The following is a 15,508-nucleotide window of genomic DNA, read 5'->3' on the forward strand; positions in this document are numbered from 1 at the left end:
CCAGGATCTACCTCCTCTTTGTTGGGGGAGTCCAGTTCAAATACCGCAGCTGATTCAGAGTTGAGCTGTAGCAATCAATTTTGCACAGCATATCACTGCTTCTTGTGGTAGCAGAGAACATTTCAAGGCCCTGCCTTGCTGAAGAGGCTTGCAAGTTGCATTCAAACCCCTTGTTCATTTGATAACCCTGAGGTCTTCATCTGTGTCTCCTGAAGGCCACTAGACAGGCTGTAAGTATGATCAGCTGGGTCATTTTAGGAAGCATTTCACTTGCTGTCCCCAGCTTGGCAATTGCATTCGGCTTAGCTGACATTTTCTTTATCTTTTTATGAAAGCTCCTTAGGATGAGGCTTTTTCCCATGCTCTGAGGAAAGAGCAATAAGAAATTGGCCGCAGAGTTGCTCAATAACTCCACGTGTTCTGACTTTTGCAGCAAGGAGCAGAAAAGGAAGGGTCTTTGGTGTAATTGGCGGCCCATAGCCAGTGCTGCTGATGAGCACAGGGCATGCTCTGTCACGGCTGGCACTGAGCAGCTATAAAGCTGCTCACCGGGAGCAGGGGCTTCCCCTGGGCTGGAGGGGAGAGGGGTAGTATTTCTCTTCCAGTGGGATTGAGGAGCATGGATGTATTTCCTAAGACAGAGAGAAGCTTGGGAGAGCTAGGAGATGCTGCTGGCCGCCTTCCTGGGGCAGCCTGAGCTTCCTGAGCTGGGCATTTTGCCTCTGACATCTGCCTTTGGTGATCCTTCCCAGCTTCTGGCTTGGCTCCATCACTTTGGTGGTGGCTATGGCGTGCTGTGCAGCCCTTCCTTGGCACAAAGGACATGGGGAGACCACTAAGCAACCAGCGTGGTGGGTACTTACTGCCTTACAAGAGCTTTAAACTACTTAGGGGCTTAAAGATGTTCTGGAGACTTGCTTTTCCTGCTTATCCTCTGGCTGTGGCTCTGAGGTTTCTTTCTGCTCTTTAATGGTGCAGTGTCATGCCTGTTTCTGCTCTCTAATTAGCTCTAGGGCCTGTGTGATCCTGCAGGTGTTGATGGGGGCTGTGCAAACGGTCTGAAGCCATCATCAGAAAACGTCAAGGCTGTGTGGTTGCTCTGTAACTTGCCCCCTGTTAGGGGTTACCTCGCTCTTTCTCACTGGGGTGGCTTTGCTTTCGCAGGGCTAAATAATTAATCAGCTCTTCAGGCAGGTAGTTTCTTCCAGGAAACTCTCTGGGATGGGGGATTACTTCTCCGTGCAGGGCTGCTCTGTGGGGCCAGGCTCCGTGGTACAGGTGCCCCCCAGCAGAAAGCTTTGGTCTTGTCTCATTCAAGAAGAAAAAAACAAAACAGGGCGATCAGCTGGGAAAGAGGGGCAGAGACTGGTCTTCACTTCTGTAGTGCAAAGCATTCACAATTACTAGTTTATTTTTCTTGTTTATGAAAACATCACTGTGCAATCTACTGCATAGGGTGAGAGGTACCCAAGCTGCCTGGGTTGTTTATGGTATGGCATTGGGCAGTATTCTACAAAATACACTTAACAGCATGTCATAATTACAAAAACTGCTTTTTAAAATTTTTAAAGCACATATGTTCCTGCTACACAGTGCTTCCAAGCAAGGACTGAACACAACATCAGTAAGCAGCCTCTCAGAAGATGTTTCATTTTCATTTATATCAGATACAGTTCAGGATTACAGTACAAGAAAAACCCTGGACTTGATGAGTCCCTGCACAGGTTTGTTCATCCTGTAGTGGCCGCAGACTGAGCAGCTCCCTGTGCCCCGCGGAATACTGCAGCAGGACACAGAGACTGTCTTTGTTCCCAGTGCTGTTGCTTCTCTAATCTGTGATCTCTCATCTCTGACAGCCTTGTCCTGCACTGAAACTTTTCCTTTCAAAAATCTTTTGAGCTCAGTAAATAAAAGGCGCTGTGCAATGGTTATGTTTTATTACTAAACAACGAGTTTGTGAGGAAAAAGGGTATTTCTCTTCTGCCTTCTCAATTGTTGGTGTGACCCTGACACCTAGCTCAGCATCCATGTAAAAACCCACGCTTCTGCTTGTTTGAATGAACCAGCACAACCCAAGGAAGATGCCTCTTGCAGTTAGGTCTGTGTCCTAAATGTACCCTGGTCCTGCAGAGCTGGTGACTCACCGGGTTCCTTGGATTTACCTTCCCAGGATTTGTCACTTCTTTGTGTTTGGGGATCTCTCTAGAGCAGAACAGGGTGCGTGCCACGAACTGGCTGAGCAAGAAGTGATGAGTCTTGAGCCACAACTACAGCAGAATAGAGAAGTGCAAGGAGGATGGAGAAGATTTTTTGATGTTGTTTTTGTCCCTGCTTTGTCATAGTTCTTATCCCTTTGCTCAGTTCTTCACTGGGCTCACACTGCTGGATGGCCAGAGTGCCCCTTACCTTTGGAGGTGCAGTTGAATGGAAGGCTTGTGCCCCTGGAAACTCCCCACTCTGAGCAGAGGGATGTGTTTGGGGGGGTTGGCAGTGGGCTCTCACTGTGGGGGACACTGCCATGCCAGCAGGGAAGTGCAAGTCACCCCAAGAAGAAAATAGAAAGGAGAGTAAAGCGTGGGTGGCTGGGTTTTTTTTGCTTACCACTGCTGGTAAATGGCCCTGGTGAGAGGAGTCAGGTGGGGAAAATGGGCTGTGCCCCATCTCACCCAGCGGCGTTCCTCATCTCCTGTGTGCTTGGCCTTCCTCATGGGGCCCTGGGAGGACTCACATTGTGTCTGTTGCTCTTTTCCTGTGTTTCTTGCTCTGCTTCCAGGGGGAGAGAGGCATGCCAGGGCTTCCGGGAAGACATGGCATGAAGGTACCTTGTAAACAGCGCAGTGATGCTTGTCTGCTTGACCTCACCCATAGCACTTGGCTGTCCCTGATGCGCAAGCATCACCTGGATTGGTGTGTGTGTGTCTGTTGGTCGATGGCTGTCCTCAGCTGGATTCTTTCTGCTTCTAAATTGCCAAGTGTAAGGCCCAATTCCTGGCGGTGACTGTGGGGGAAGAAGGGTTTTTACAAAGCAAATGGCATGCCCGGTCTGATGCTGTCTTGCAACATCAGGATCTGAATGCTTTCTGCTAGCGAGAGCAGCCGGTTGCCGAGGTCTCTAGGGAACTGGCATTCTGTGAACCGGGTGCCCCGAGTGACCGCTGCGAACCTGCGTGGTGCGTGTTCGCCCGTGGCAGGCAGCGGGGTGGTGCAGGTGTGGACCCGGACTAGTGCAGCGATGGGTCAGGGTCGGTGTGTGTGAGCAAGCCTGCATGTGTTTGCGTTGCTGCAGTTCTAGGATCAGTACTAGAAAATAACATCTGCATTCGCTGCCATTTAAAGGCCAAAGAGCGAGGAACAGGCATCCCAAATGTACCGTGAAAGCCTAACCCGAACCACTTTCTGCACATAATCCCTTTCATAACTCTAGCCCATATTCACTAAAACCTACTGACCCCTGAGACGTTCTGGAATGCTTTTTTCCCCTTTTATTGCATAGAATCCCTGATCTCCATCTTCTGTCCTTGTGTTTTTTAGCTTTGTCCCTGATTTCTGTTTCAGAAAGCTGAGAGGTATGATCCCGCTGCTCTCTGGCTCCCCACTCCTCCTTGTTTGAACTTTTCCAAGCTCTCTTTACTTTGAACTTGGCTCCCAGTCCTCCTCTCTGCCTCACGTGCTACATCCCAAGCCCTGTCATTTCCCACTTCCTAACACTACTTCACCTCCTCCCTTCTCCTTAGACCCCCGTTATCCCTCATATTTGCTTTTGTAACTGGACATTTTCACCAGCCCCTAACTGATACTAACACAGGGCACACAGAGGCTGTAGAGCAAAGGGTCGATGCCGATGACCTGCTTTTTGCATCAGTGCTGTTGAGGAAAATGTGCCTGTCCCCACGGGTGCACCTGTCTCCGGTTGCAGGGCAGGCTGAATCCCATGGTTTTGTGGTCGCTTGCTCTGTGGTGCGGAATGACACCCAAATTGCAGTGCTTGGGAGTTGTTTTTTCCCCTAAGGTGGCTGGCTTTGCAGCTCTCCTGAAAACATCTTGCTGCAGGGCTTGTCTTCTCTGATAAAAGCAGTATCTGGGCTCCGTATCTGGGATCAAGAGCTGGACTGGGTGCTTGGTCCTCAGTCTCTTTGCTTTCTGCAGTTATTTGATGCTGTTCTGCTTGTTGGCCCCTGCTTCACCAGCAGGGTAGGGGTGGAAATCTGGTTTTGTGACCAGGCTGTGCCCACGATCTCTGTCTTTAGAGGAGCTTTCTGGAAAGCAAAGCCACCGCCATAGGTGAACGACCCGTACAGGGAAGGAGGATGTGTGCTCTGTGGCATTACAGCATTACTTCGGAGTGTTGGAAAGGAAAAGATGTGGATTTTGCCTTATAGTTCCACTTGGCTGGTACTGTTTTATTTCTTAACAACAAAAAACCTCATGTCCAATTCATTTAAACAAGGTTTCTGTCTCTTCTCTTTCTGACAGGGCGCCCCTGGGTTGGCCACCGCCGGGATGAAGGTCAGTTTTGTGCTACTCTGCAGTGTCTCAAATAGGGCACATCCAAGAAAAGGGCTGGAGTTGTGTGAGGAGGGCACGGGAAAATGGTCAGAGAGCTCCCACTAAAGGGGAATCTTAGAACTGCTGTTGCTTTTGGCGGAGAGGCTACATCCCCCTTCAGCAGTGCGCCTGCTGCTCTGCACCTCTCTGAGCAGAGGCTGGTGAGCTCATGGCACTCCACAGCAGGACAGGGATGGCAGCAGAGCAAGGGGCGAGCTGGGTGCCTATTAGGGGGCCGAAAGTCACCCTGAGGGACCTGAGATGCACAGTGATTGTTGTCCTGATCACCTCCAGCTGCTGCAGAAAAGACAGATAAGGAAGTTATCTCCAGAGCTGGTGGGGAGGGTTTTTCTCCCTGATCCCACATGGTTCCCATATTAACACACACCCCCACATCCCAGCTGTGCGTGCAGCCTTGCAGTCTGCAAACAGAGCCAGGAGCAGGCAAGTTCCTTAAAGCCAGCAGAAAAGTCTTACCATGCTCCCTTGCATCTGGAAGTCTCTTCTTGAAACGCTGCAAGGCGGTTACTCAGTTTCCCAAAAGCCTCTTGTTTGAGGCTTGATGTTGTTTTTTTCAGCACTCCAGGAGTTGACTAATGAAGATAGTACTTCTGCCTGGAGCTTGTTTTAATATGCATTTAATGCACCCTCATGCCTTTATTTGCAAGACATCCATAAAGAAATGTTCCTTCTTCCACCCTGATAGCTCTAGGAGGTTTTGTGCTGTCTTCTTGGTTTTTTTTTTTTTTTTTTTTTTTTTCCTCACTTTATTTTCCTGTCTCTTCCCCATCAGGGTGAGCCTGGGACTCCAGGAGAAAAGGTACTCTGTAGGCATTGCTCTGTTTTGTTTGTGATTTTGTCTTGTGTTTTTTTCCACTTCCCGTGAGGGAGCTGAGGAATAGCCCTGCACTTCCCAGTGCCCAAATCCAGGTCACAATGACACCTGCCCCATAAGCAAGGGCAATAGCAAATGGCAGTAACATGCAGTGATGCCAAGTGAGCAAGAGACTACTGCGAACAGATTCCCTCCCTCCTGCTGGTGCCTGTGGCTTGGGGAGCACCCTCCTGCTGCCTTCTGTCCCTACCCCACAAAACACACACAGCACACTTGGCTCAGCAAGCTCCTTCTCCCAGGACCCCCTCTGCCTCCCAGTGCCTCTGTTCGTGCACAGCCTCCCCGTCTCAGCGTGGCGTGACCTGGTTTGAGTTCCTGTGGCGGGCAGGGTACAAAAATACCCCGTCACTCTCCATCACGAAGCAGCTGGCTTGGTTTCTGAACAGCTGGCTCCCCATGTGTGAGGCTGGCAGGGTTGTGTTACAGCATGCGGCAGCCACGTAACAGCCATTCTCTGTCTCTCTTCTTCCCCACGAAGGGACAGCCTGGAGTCCCAGGGAGGATGGGCCCCCCAGGTTTGCCAGGGAAAAGGGGGCAGCGGGTAGGACACCGTGTGTTTGGGCTTTGTGTGCTGTGTTCCCTGAGAGCGGGAGCTGGCAGGAGCCTGCTTGGCCTTGCGTTGTTGTGCTTGCGGGGCATCGTGTGTCCTTCTCTGGCTCTTGCCCCGTTGGTGAAGTGCGTTTGCATGTTCTCGCTGGCAGGAGGTGGGGGCTGGCAGCAGGCAGGGCAGCGTGAGGTGCCTGGGGCATAGCCGTGTCCCAGGAACAGCTAAGGACAGTTCTGCATCTCTTGGCTCCAGAAATAACACCCTACACCAGGATTCAGTAACTTGACCTCCCTCCTCAGGAAACCTGCCTCTTTACACCGTTGTTCAGGTGGCACAACGTTTTCAATGGGGCCCTTGTAGCCCTTACAGGCATGTGTACTGAAACCGTACCTGGAATGAAAAGTACGGTACCAAAACCAGAGCAAGGCAGAGCGTGGGACTCGCAGAGCTCTGGGACAGGATTCGGGATGATTAAATTCTGATATCCTTAACAAAACTCTGAAGGCCAAACTTTTTTTTCTTTGGGCATGAAGTCCTGCAAATGTTTTTCTTCTTTCCAGGGAGAGAAGTATTAGTTGATGCATGCTCTGGTATGGGAGAAAAGCTGGTGGGGGCCTTCCAGGTGGCAGCAGGCTGAAATACCTTAGAGAAAAGGGTCACTGCACTCCAGAATTGCCTAAAAGTGATTACTGCTTGTTAATTATTTTCCATGGAGCCACCAGTGCATGTCTATTCTTGGAGCATTGATGCAAGCCCCCTGCATGCCAGATGTGTGCCCTTGAGCTCTGATGAGACTGGTGTGCAGCACCAGGGAACGCTGTGCTGGTCTGGTGTGCTGCTGCTCTGGAGAGAGCTAGGCACCTGCTAGGAAAGGGATTTTGAATTGTTCTTTGTAATCTGCACAAATTGTTAGTCTTGGAGACGTGAGGATTGCAGGTAAGGACTTCTTTTTCTGCTGGTGCACTTGAAATGTCTTTGTGGCATAAAAAACTCTCCAATATCACACTCTGTTGTGACAAAAGGCAGAGCCCCAGACAGCACGCAGTAGCTGGAAACCATGGGTTGGATGGAATAGGCTGAACAGAACCTAATTTCAACATCAAGACCACTGACTGAACCCCCGTCACTCACAGATGATCCAGATGCTGTGGTGAACTAAGCAAAGTCACTTCACCAAGCGAAGGCTGGGTGCTGGCTGCCCTCTTTACTCACTGCCCTGCGACATCCCCCATCCTCCAGGGTGCCTTGGGCAGCTCTCTGCAGGCATCCCATCGGGGGCCCCAAACCATCACCTGTTCCTGCCCTTTCCAAAACTCCTGTTTTCGCTGCTTTTCACCACCACTGTGTGTCACAGAGCTTGGCTGCTAACTGAGCTGCTGCACTGCTTTTATTTAGGCGTGATGAGGCTGGGGTTTGGAGGTGGGGGCAGGAGCCACCCCTGGGAGAGGTGTAGGAACGCTGGCTGGGATCCTTGCCAGAGCAGTGCAGTTCATGGTGACTGGGAGGGGTGAAAACTGGGAAATTAGCGGGCAGTTCCTGTGGGAAAAGCTGAACTCCTGCACCCCAAATAAGATAAGGCACCCTGGGCAGCAGCTTCTCTAATTATAAGAAATGGGGAGAGCCTGTGCTGGAGGGCTGACAGCAGGAAGGGTTTAGCAGACCCGAGCATTAAGGTGGAGATAGCAGATGGGGGGGGTCTGGATCCCCTGCCCACTCACCTTCCTTGGGAGAGAAATGGCAGTGATGTGCAGAGATGGGCAAAGGGGCACCAGAAAGCATGTCCCTGCCTGAGCAGGCACTGCTGGCAGGTGCTTTGTCTGTGCCTAAAATGAGATCCCAGAGGGGAAGGGGAGCGGTTTGAGAGCATGAGCAGCTTCTCCTTTGGCTGCTTCTCCTGCACAGGCTGCAGTCAGCCCCTGGCTGTGTTTCCTCAACAGGGGGAGAAGGGACGAGCTGGTGACCCTGGGCTTCCCGGACTCCCTGGCCTGAAGGTTTGTATCGTCTGGGATTTTGGGGCCATTCTTCATCCCCTTTCCTTCTTCTCTCCTATGCTAGCTGCGTGCAGCCCTTCCCCTGTGGCTCTCAGCTGTGCTCTGAGAGGTGGGCAGCAATCACACCTCCCAAGTCAGGCTTTCACTAGGTACTTGCCCTTTGGGAAAGGGGACCATGCACTGAATGGCAGTGGCAGAGGATGAGAGTTTAACAACAACTCCTGTTACTGCTCTTGTATCTGCTCTGTAACGCTGTCTGCCTGAGAACTACAGCTTCAGAGGCAGATGTACCAAAAAAAAAGCCATCATCAAGTGGTTTTATCAGCTCGGTTTCAACAGTGGGGAAAAAAACAACCCACAGTGTGGTCAAACTGGAGGCGTGGGTTAAGGAATGAGCACTGCAGCCGAAGAGGTGAGAGCTGTGTGAAGCCCTGGCAGGGCTCGGAGCTGGAGCCCCCAGGCAGAGCAATACTGGCCTGGATCGTGGCCACCCAGCTGGGGCTCTGAGCACGGATGTCCCTGGGTTGTCAGGAGGCCAGCTGAGGGTGGGGGGACACTGACAAAATTCATCCTGGGCCCTGAGTCTCTAAGCCAGCGGTTTGCCAGGTGAAATTGCAGAGATGGAGCGAGACGTGGTCTGTTTTTCTTTGCACACAGGGCGAGAAGGGAAATAGTGAGAATGCCTTGGCGGGAGGTAAAGGGGAACCCGGCCCCCCAGGTCTACCTGGGCCCCCTGGACCAAAGGTGAGTGTTCTTCCTCGCGTCAGGAGTTTGTTGTGAGGGGTTGTGCCCAGCACGAGGTGTGGAGGAAGTTTACACTCATCTGTCCCCATTTCTGCTTACATGCTGAAGGGACATCAGCTACTGCAGAGTGTTTTAGTTGTTTAAATTGCTGAAGGAGAGAAACTTTGTGAACTGTTTTTCGAGGAGGAGAACAATCTCCTTGTGCTCACATAAGTCCCCTCTGGGTGTTGTGAGAAAACAGGTGCCCAGAACAGCAGCCTCTAGTCCTTGGGGTACTTGAGGTAGGGAGGCAGGACCAGGGCCATCCAAACCTCCTCTCCCCTTCTTCTCCTACTTCCTAGAGAAAGGCACAGAAATCCTGCCTCTTGGCAAAGGACACCCCAAGAATGCTTAAAACTCAGGCTCTATCTCAGATGTATGTGGGGAACAGCCCTCCTGCACTCCTCCTTGGGGTGTGAGGTGGATGCTTTCCTTCACGCTCAATACTTGTTGGTGCTGGGTAGTGGAGAAAGGTACCGGTGTGAAGTCCTGTTGGGAGATTGGGGTGACACACCGGGGTGCTCGGCTGGTGTGGTCCTTTCTCCTGGAAATGCAGGAGTTGCACCACCCACCCGATACAGAACGATCCCTTTCTTTTCCTCTCAGGGAGAAGCTGGTGATGTTGGCGCTGCAGGACCGCAGGGGGAAAAGGTATAGAGGGCTCATGTGCAACCCAGCTCCAGGTTCAGTAGCTGCAAAATTACTCCTATACATGGAAAATGTAGCAGAAGTGAAGCACTTTAAAACTGAGCTGTCTAGGAAGAGGGCAAAAAGCAGACGGTTAAGCAGAGGATCAGGCTGTTTGAAGACTGGCTGGCCAGCCCCCCGTGCTCAGCAGCTGTACCTGTGGGATAAAAGAGGCATAGGGGCTGCCCCAGCCTGTTAGCAGTGGTGAGGGTGCCCCCTCGGCTGGGTAGATGGGGAGGAACAGGGGCAACCTGGAGAAGGGAAAGGAGAGATGGCTCTGTGCAAAATGGGCTGGTCTCAGTCATGTGTCAGAAATCAGGTCTTGTACACATAGCATGTTGAAGGGGGAGAGTGAAATACAGCCTCTGGGCTGGCCTGGTCCCCCAGAGGCAGCTCTTCCAGCAGCAGCCTCTGTTGGAGCATGCTGAATCTCCAGGGTGCCAGAGAGCCCATCAGGCTGGTTTGGGGGAGCAGGTATGGCTCCAGGGGGTTTGAAGGCTACTTCCTGCAAAGAAAACCTACAAACTTTGAGGTTATTGAGGTATTGCAGGCGCGTGCAGGGTCTTCTAGCCTGACCTAGACTGTCAGAGAGGACCAGCAGAGAGAGGAGGTTCCTGGAGCTGAAGCAGCTGAAGTGATGGGCACTGCTAACAGCACGTTCTTGTTACAGGGGGAGCCTGGTGCACTGGGAGAGCAGGGACCCATGGGCCCACGGGTAGGTGTCCCTTCACTAACACCTCTAAAGGGTTTTGGCCCTCCACAGGGGTCTAAGCACTGATTGTCTAGGTTGGGCCTCTGCTTTCTTGATGTTCTCACCATCTGTTGAAGTGCTTACAGGTGGTCAGGGGTTAAGTTTGACATAGGCCACTTCTCCATACCCTTATCAGAAGGTACGGCTACTTCAGGGGGAAAAAAAATAGACTTCTGAGCCACCTCATGCTCAGCTCATCAGCAAGAGGTGTGTCTGGGCACCCCCGGCTGAATTCTGGCACTTGGACACCCTGCTGCTGCCATTTGCTGATATGCCAAGTCTGGCGGTAGAGACAGTTCCTGGATTCTGGCCTCAACTTCACTGTTTGCCAGACTCTGACTGTTGTCTGATAGTCTGGGGGTCACCTGGCTACAGTTCTATAGTGTTTCCTCTATAAAATATGCTTTTGAGCTTAGTTCAACAAATGGAAAACCAGAACCTTGTGAAACTGACCCCTCTCTGACACCTTCTTGTTTTAGGGTGAGCCACAGCTCTCAGGCTGTACCGTGGTAAGGACGATCCCTAAACTCTGACTAAAGGTCTGGTATTTTGCAGGGCCCCAAAGGAGAGCCTGGGAAGGATGAAATGATGGACTACGATGGCAACATCAGTGAAGCTCTCCAGGTGAGCAACTGCCTGGCTGTCCACGAGGTGGCTGTTGGGTGTCTTACTGTTTCCCAGGGGATGCAGAAAACCCAGAGCAGCTTAGATCTGCTTCCACAGCAATAACAGCAAAGGAAATACTTAGTTGTTCTATAGCTCCCTTCGACCCATAGCTCACTGCGTGCTGTGTTTCAGTAAACATTTTTGCATCTTGTTTAAGAGGTGCATTAGCACTGGTGGGCACAAAGGCCACGTGAATTTCCTCAAAAGGGGCCTGTGACTTGGGGTACACTGGTGAAAGAAAGCTCTGCAAAGCCTCCCAGAGCTGCGCACTGCTGGTTGGCCTGGGTTCTGCTTGGAAAAAAAGAGATGTGGGAGGAATTGCTCAATAACAGCTCTATGGGACTTGGAGATGATTTTTGGCTTCATTCTATAAGGTGAAGCCCAAACCCAGCCTGGGAAGAATCTCTGTTTTCAAACTACTGTTACTGTTTCTTCACTTTTTTCCTAGGAAATACGAACTTTGGCCTTGATGGTGAGTTCCTGGCTTTGTTGTGTGGTTTTAAGCAAGTGGCCATACGTTCATCCCAAGCAGATAGCCTGGTGATTTTTGTGCAACTGAAGCTTTTTTGGCCTTTGCTGTTGGGGCAGTGTTGACAGCTGAAGGAAGAGCTCACCTTGCCTTCTGATCTTAGCACTTGAATTATAATAATGCCCTTTATTTCTCTGACTTAAGAGGTAATGTAATGCATGCTGCTCAGAAGGAGCAGGGAAGAGCAAGGGGGGGCTGACCCAAGTGGAAAAAAAAAGAGGCCTTGGGCGATTTGCAATAAAGAGCATTGGCAGTCCATGGTGGGCACTTTGTGGTGGGCAGGGAGGACATCATTTCACCACTGGTAAGTGTAATTTGACACGAGTCCCATACAAATCTAATTGTTTAAAGCAGGGGTGGGGGGAACTGGATTTTTAAAATACATAACAACAACAGGGCAGAGCAAAATGGGTGTAAGCATCACCACTTGCTAGGCTAAGCTGCTGCCTAGTGGCTAAGCTGCTTGCCTTAAAGTGGTAATTGCCAAAGCTGGTCATAAAATCTGCTCATAAATATTAGGATCTAAGAAGTGTAGTGTCTCCTATGATCTCTACTCTAAAAATACATTTTTGTAGATAGGAAGGGAAAACCTTGTTAGGTTCTTCTCAGTTTTAAGAGTGAATAGCTGTAGTAACTTTTCTTCCATAAGAAAGTAGAGAAATGCATACTTATCTACAACTTGCTTTGGATTTAGCCTGTTGCTAACTCAGGGCCTGCCATTGCTTAGCTTCCCAAGCAAATACAATTTTAGGAGTCCCCAGGAAAATTCCCCTTTAAACTCAGAGGAGCAGGGTACAAAACACAAAAATAAAAACCCTGATGATATTTTGAAAACTGTTTTTTCTTTGTCTAGGGACCACCAGGACTTCCGGGTGTGGCTGGACCTCCAGGGCCACCAGGACAGAAGGTATTTGCTCAGGCCTTGTGGAGCTGAGGGAAACATGGGAGTGGTCTCGGCAGAATTCACAAATATCCCTCCCCAGTGCTCCTCTTCTTCCTATTGGCACTATCAGGATGCATCTGGTCAGGCTCTACCACACCTCATGCATGAAATCCTGAATCCCTTTTCCCCCACCAAGGCATTATCTCAAAGATGAGGGATCCTTTCTTCTCTACTCCCCTTTAAGAAGCAGCTTATGGGAACTGATCTCTGCAGGGATTGTGTTGGCTGGAGACTTACAGTGCTGGGGCCATGAACTGTTGTTCTGGGTAAACAAGGCTGGTGAAATTCTTAGAACTCACATGATGTACTGTTTCACCAGGGTTTTCCATGCTTTTTCTGTAACTATTAGTTTTCAAAGTCAGAGTCCCTGCTGACTGCTTCTGTAATGCCCATCCTTCATCATCCCAATGCCACACAAGTTGTAAGAATACTTGCTTCCAAACTGCCAGAGTAACAATTCTGTGTTTCAGGGTGAAATTGGCTTGCCAGGTCCTCCAGGCCATGATGGAGAAAAGGTAAGACAAGCTGCCTCTGTGATTGCTCTTTCCTTCAGTGGCCTTAAATTGGGCTAGTTTGCTCCATCTTGCTGTTGCTGATGCACAGTTACTTTTCCCCTGGGAGGTGGTAGGGGGAAATGATCTGGCTCCACAAAAATGTGTGTTAGTGGCTTATTAAGGTACTAACTTCTAAGGAAGAGTTGGGATGGCAAGGCAAATCTACTATTTATTTTTCCTGCCTCTTCAAATTGCATTAGTGTTGAGTGAATGAGCAATGAAAGAGTCTCTGGGCTAGGGAGTCTTAACTTTACTCTTATCTACACTCACTTGTTGTTGTGTGGGTTTCTTTTAGGGACCACGGGGCAAGCCAGGAGAAATGGGTCCCCCTGGCCCTCACGGGCTGCCAGGAAAGGATGGACCTCCTGGGATAAAGGGAGAGCCAGGCCATGCTGGGGCTGCAGGACAAAAGGGGGATAAAGGAGAGCCAGGACAAGCCGGCTCACCGGTAAGTAAATCGGACCCTCTCAGCACTGCTCTGTCCTTGTGGCTGTCCAGGTTACGGGGTTTCTTGGATATCTCAAAGCCCCTAAGTGACTGGGGCAGTGCCCAGTCTCCTGGCTTGAGCCTGTCACAACTCCTGCATCCCCAGCACTAGTCAAGAGGGTTTTATGCAGTGAAATCTTGTGTTTTCAGAGGATTACTAGGAAAAAAACCTCTTGCTATTGCAACAGCTAGCTTTTGGTGTGTTTCTAGCATGGGCTACAGCGAACTGCTTAACCATGAGCAGAACCTGGAGGCAGGAAAGCAGTTCCCCATCCCTGTGCTGGGGAATGGCACATCCACAATGACAGGAGGGTTTTCAGGCACTTTGCTGTCTGTTTTCAATGCTGGTGCAGCCTTCCCTTTCCCCAGGTGTCTGAAGGCTGTCTAGGTTTTGCAGTGTGCTCTTGGAGGGACCAGAGCTAGTCCCGTCTCTGGCAATGTCTCTTATGCCTGTCTTAGTTTTTCAGAAAACTGCAAATCTTTCTTGATCCATAGGGTCTTGATGGCCCCACTGGAGAGAAAGGCGAACGAGGTGACCAAGGGATGCCAGGACCATCAGGATTGCCGGGTCCCATTGGACTTCCAGGATTGACAGTAAGAGTGAAAAAGACAGGCTGACTTTTCCTGCTTGGTGAAAACAGTATTGAGAAAGACGTTTCTCAAAGTGCAGAGTGTCTCAGGAGCCTCAGACCCCCCTCCCCCCCCCCATCCCTTGGAGTTAGGTGCTTAGGTGTCAGCAAACATCTGTTGGGGCTCCAGCAGCAGGCGGGGAGCCAGCTGGGTGTTTGCTCCCACCGCTGGCAGGAGGTGCTGGGCTCTGGCAGGTGCTCATGCAGCCAAGTCAGCCGAGACGCCTGGTTTGCTGACAGCAGGGCCTGCTTGCTGTGCCTCCTCCCTCGGAGGCTGCAGTGCCGCAGAGGTGTGAGGCTGCTGCTGGGAAAGGCAGGCAGTGTCCACAGCCCCTGCTCCCAGGGGCCTCGCTTTCTGTAGGCCGTCACCTCTGGAAGCAGGGGTGCTTTGGAGACAAGTGGAGCTGTGAGAGTCATACCCACTCTGTTCCCACCCCTCCTTTGGGGAGCTGCTTGACATATGGTGGCTCATGGGTGGCTTCTGCTGGAGTGAGGCACCAGTGTGCAGCTGTTGTGACAGGGTCTGTTGTTGTGTGCAGGGAGAGAAGGGCGAGCCTGGGGAGCGTGGAGACAAAGGAAACCCAGGAGAATCGGTAGGTCACCTGTCTTGTTTTCTCTGCAATCTCTGTCAGTAAAGGAGTGATGATTTTTGGCTGCTGGAAACCAGCACATCCCACCCTCTTATGACATCCTTCACTGAGGGACAGCCAGCTTCATCTTGTGGGGCTGAACTGCCAGCTGTCTTTAGCTCCTGATGCCCTACTTCTCCTCTGCACAAGAACCATCTCGCTCACGGCAAGCAATCAATAATGAATGCCTAGGGAAGAACAGAAGCCTATGAGAAGCATAACGATTATTTTCCTTGGCATTTGTGGTGAAGGGATTTTCTGAAAAATACCTGCCTGGATCTAGATATTTTCAATAGATCTTGGGTTCATGAATTTGTCACTTCTCCCCTCAAAGCTCACTCTTAACTTCTGTAGCACCCTGCAGTGAGGAGTCCCACAGGCTATCAGTACTCTTGTGTGTGTAGGGCCAGCAACCTTCCTCCAGATATTTTGAAACGACTGCCATCTAGCTGTTAATCCTGTGAATCCTTGCAGTAACGGAGGGACCGTAGTGGAAGTGGACCTTTTTCTGAAAAAAAAATCACTGCTTTCCTTCCACCTAAGTCTCTGCAGCTGCCACAATAACCCTCCCCAGCATCCTGCTGCTGCTTCTTGGCTGCTCTGTCCTGGATTGCTGTCACTTTCTAACGCAGCCCTCAGGGGCAGTCCAGGTTTCCAAGCCTGGCAGAGCTCAGCTGCAGCCTGTGCCCTGCCTCCCCACTGAGCAGTTCCCCTTCACCTGCTGAGGCTGGTGGGTTGACAGGGACTTCTCTTGTGTTGCTTTCTAGATGCCTGGCCCCCCTGGACCTCAAGGACCACCAGGACCTCCGGTAGGTTTTGAGAGATTCACCTGAGGAGAGGGGCACCGGGAGTGAGGATAGAGTGGGAAGTGGC

The 15,508-nt window shown here is 51.0% G+C and overlaps 1 protein-coding gene across 3 annotated transcripts in view; it reads left to right on the forward strand.

Annotated features, from left to right (window-relative positions):
- Positions 1 to 15,508, forward strand: part of COL13A1 (collagen type XIII alpha 1 chain) — a 99,198-nt gene that overhangs the window by 57,227 nt on the left and 26,463 nt on the right. For 2 of the 3 annotated variants that reach the window (XM_080597311.1, XM_080597312.1), the window contains 16 exons: positions 2,774 to 2,818; positions 4,474 to 4,506; positions 5,339 to 5,365; positions 5,919 to 5,981; positions 7,925 to 7,978; positions 8,636 to 8,722; positions 9,368 to 9,412; positions 10,119 to 10,163; positions 10,755 to 10,823; positions 11,314 to 11,337; positions 12,248 to 12,301; positions 12,808 to 12,852; positions 13,187 to 13,339; positions 13,873 to 13,971; positions 14,546 to 14,599; positions 15,403 to 15,444. In XM_080597311.1, coding sequence (XP_080453437.1) covers positions 2,774 to 2,818; positions 4,474 to 4,506; positions 5,339 to 5,365; positions 5,919 to 5,981; positions 7,925 to 7,978; positions 8,636 to 8,722; positions 9,368 to 9,412; positions 10,119 to 10,163; positions 10,755 to 10,823; positions 11,314 to 11,337; positions 12,248 to 12,301; positions 12,808 to 12,852; positions 13,187 to 13,339; positions 13,873 to 13,971; positions 14,546 to 14,599; positions 15,403 to 15,444 — 939 coding nt within the window. The remainder of the gene's footprint in view (positions 1 to 2,773; positions 2,819 to 4,473; positions 4,507 to 5,338; positions 5,366 to 5,918; positions 5,982 to 7,924; positions 7,979 to 8,635; positions 8,723 to 9,367; positions 9,413 to 10,118; positions 10,164 to 10,754; positions 10,824 to 11,313; positions 11,338 to 12,247; positions 12,302 to 12,807; positions 12,853 to 13,186; positions 13,340 to 13,872; positions 13,972 to 14,545; positions 14,600 to 15,402; positions 15,445 to 15,508) is intronic. The other variant, XM_080597313.1, reaches the window with a different exon arrangement.

This window comes from Anser brachyrhynchus (assembly GCF_964034855.1).
Source record: "Anser brachyrhynchus genome assembly, chromosome: 6".
Classification (NCBI taxonomy): domain Eukaryota; kingdom Metazoa; phylum Chordata; class Aves; order Anseriformes; family Anatidae; genus Anser; species Anser brachyrhynchus.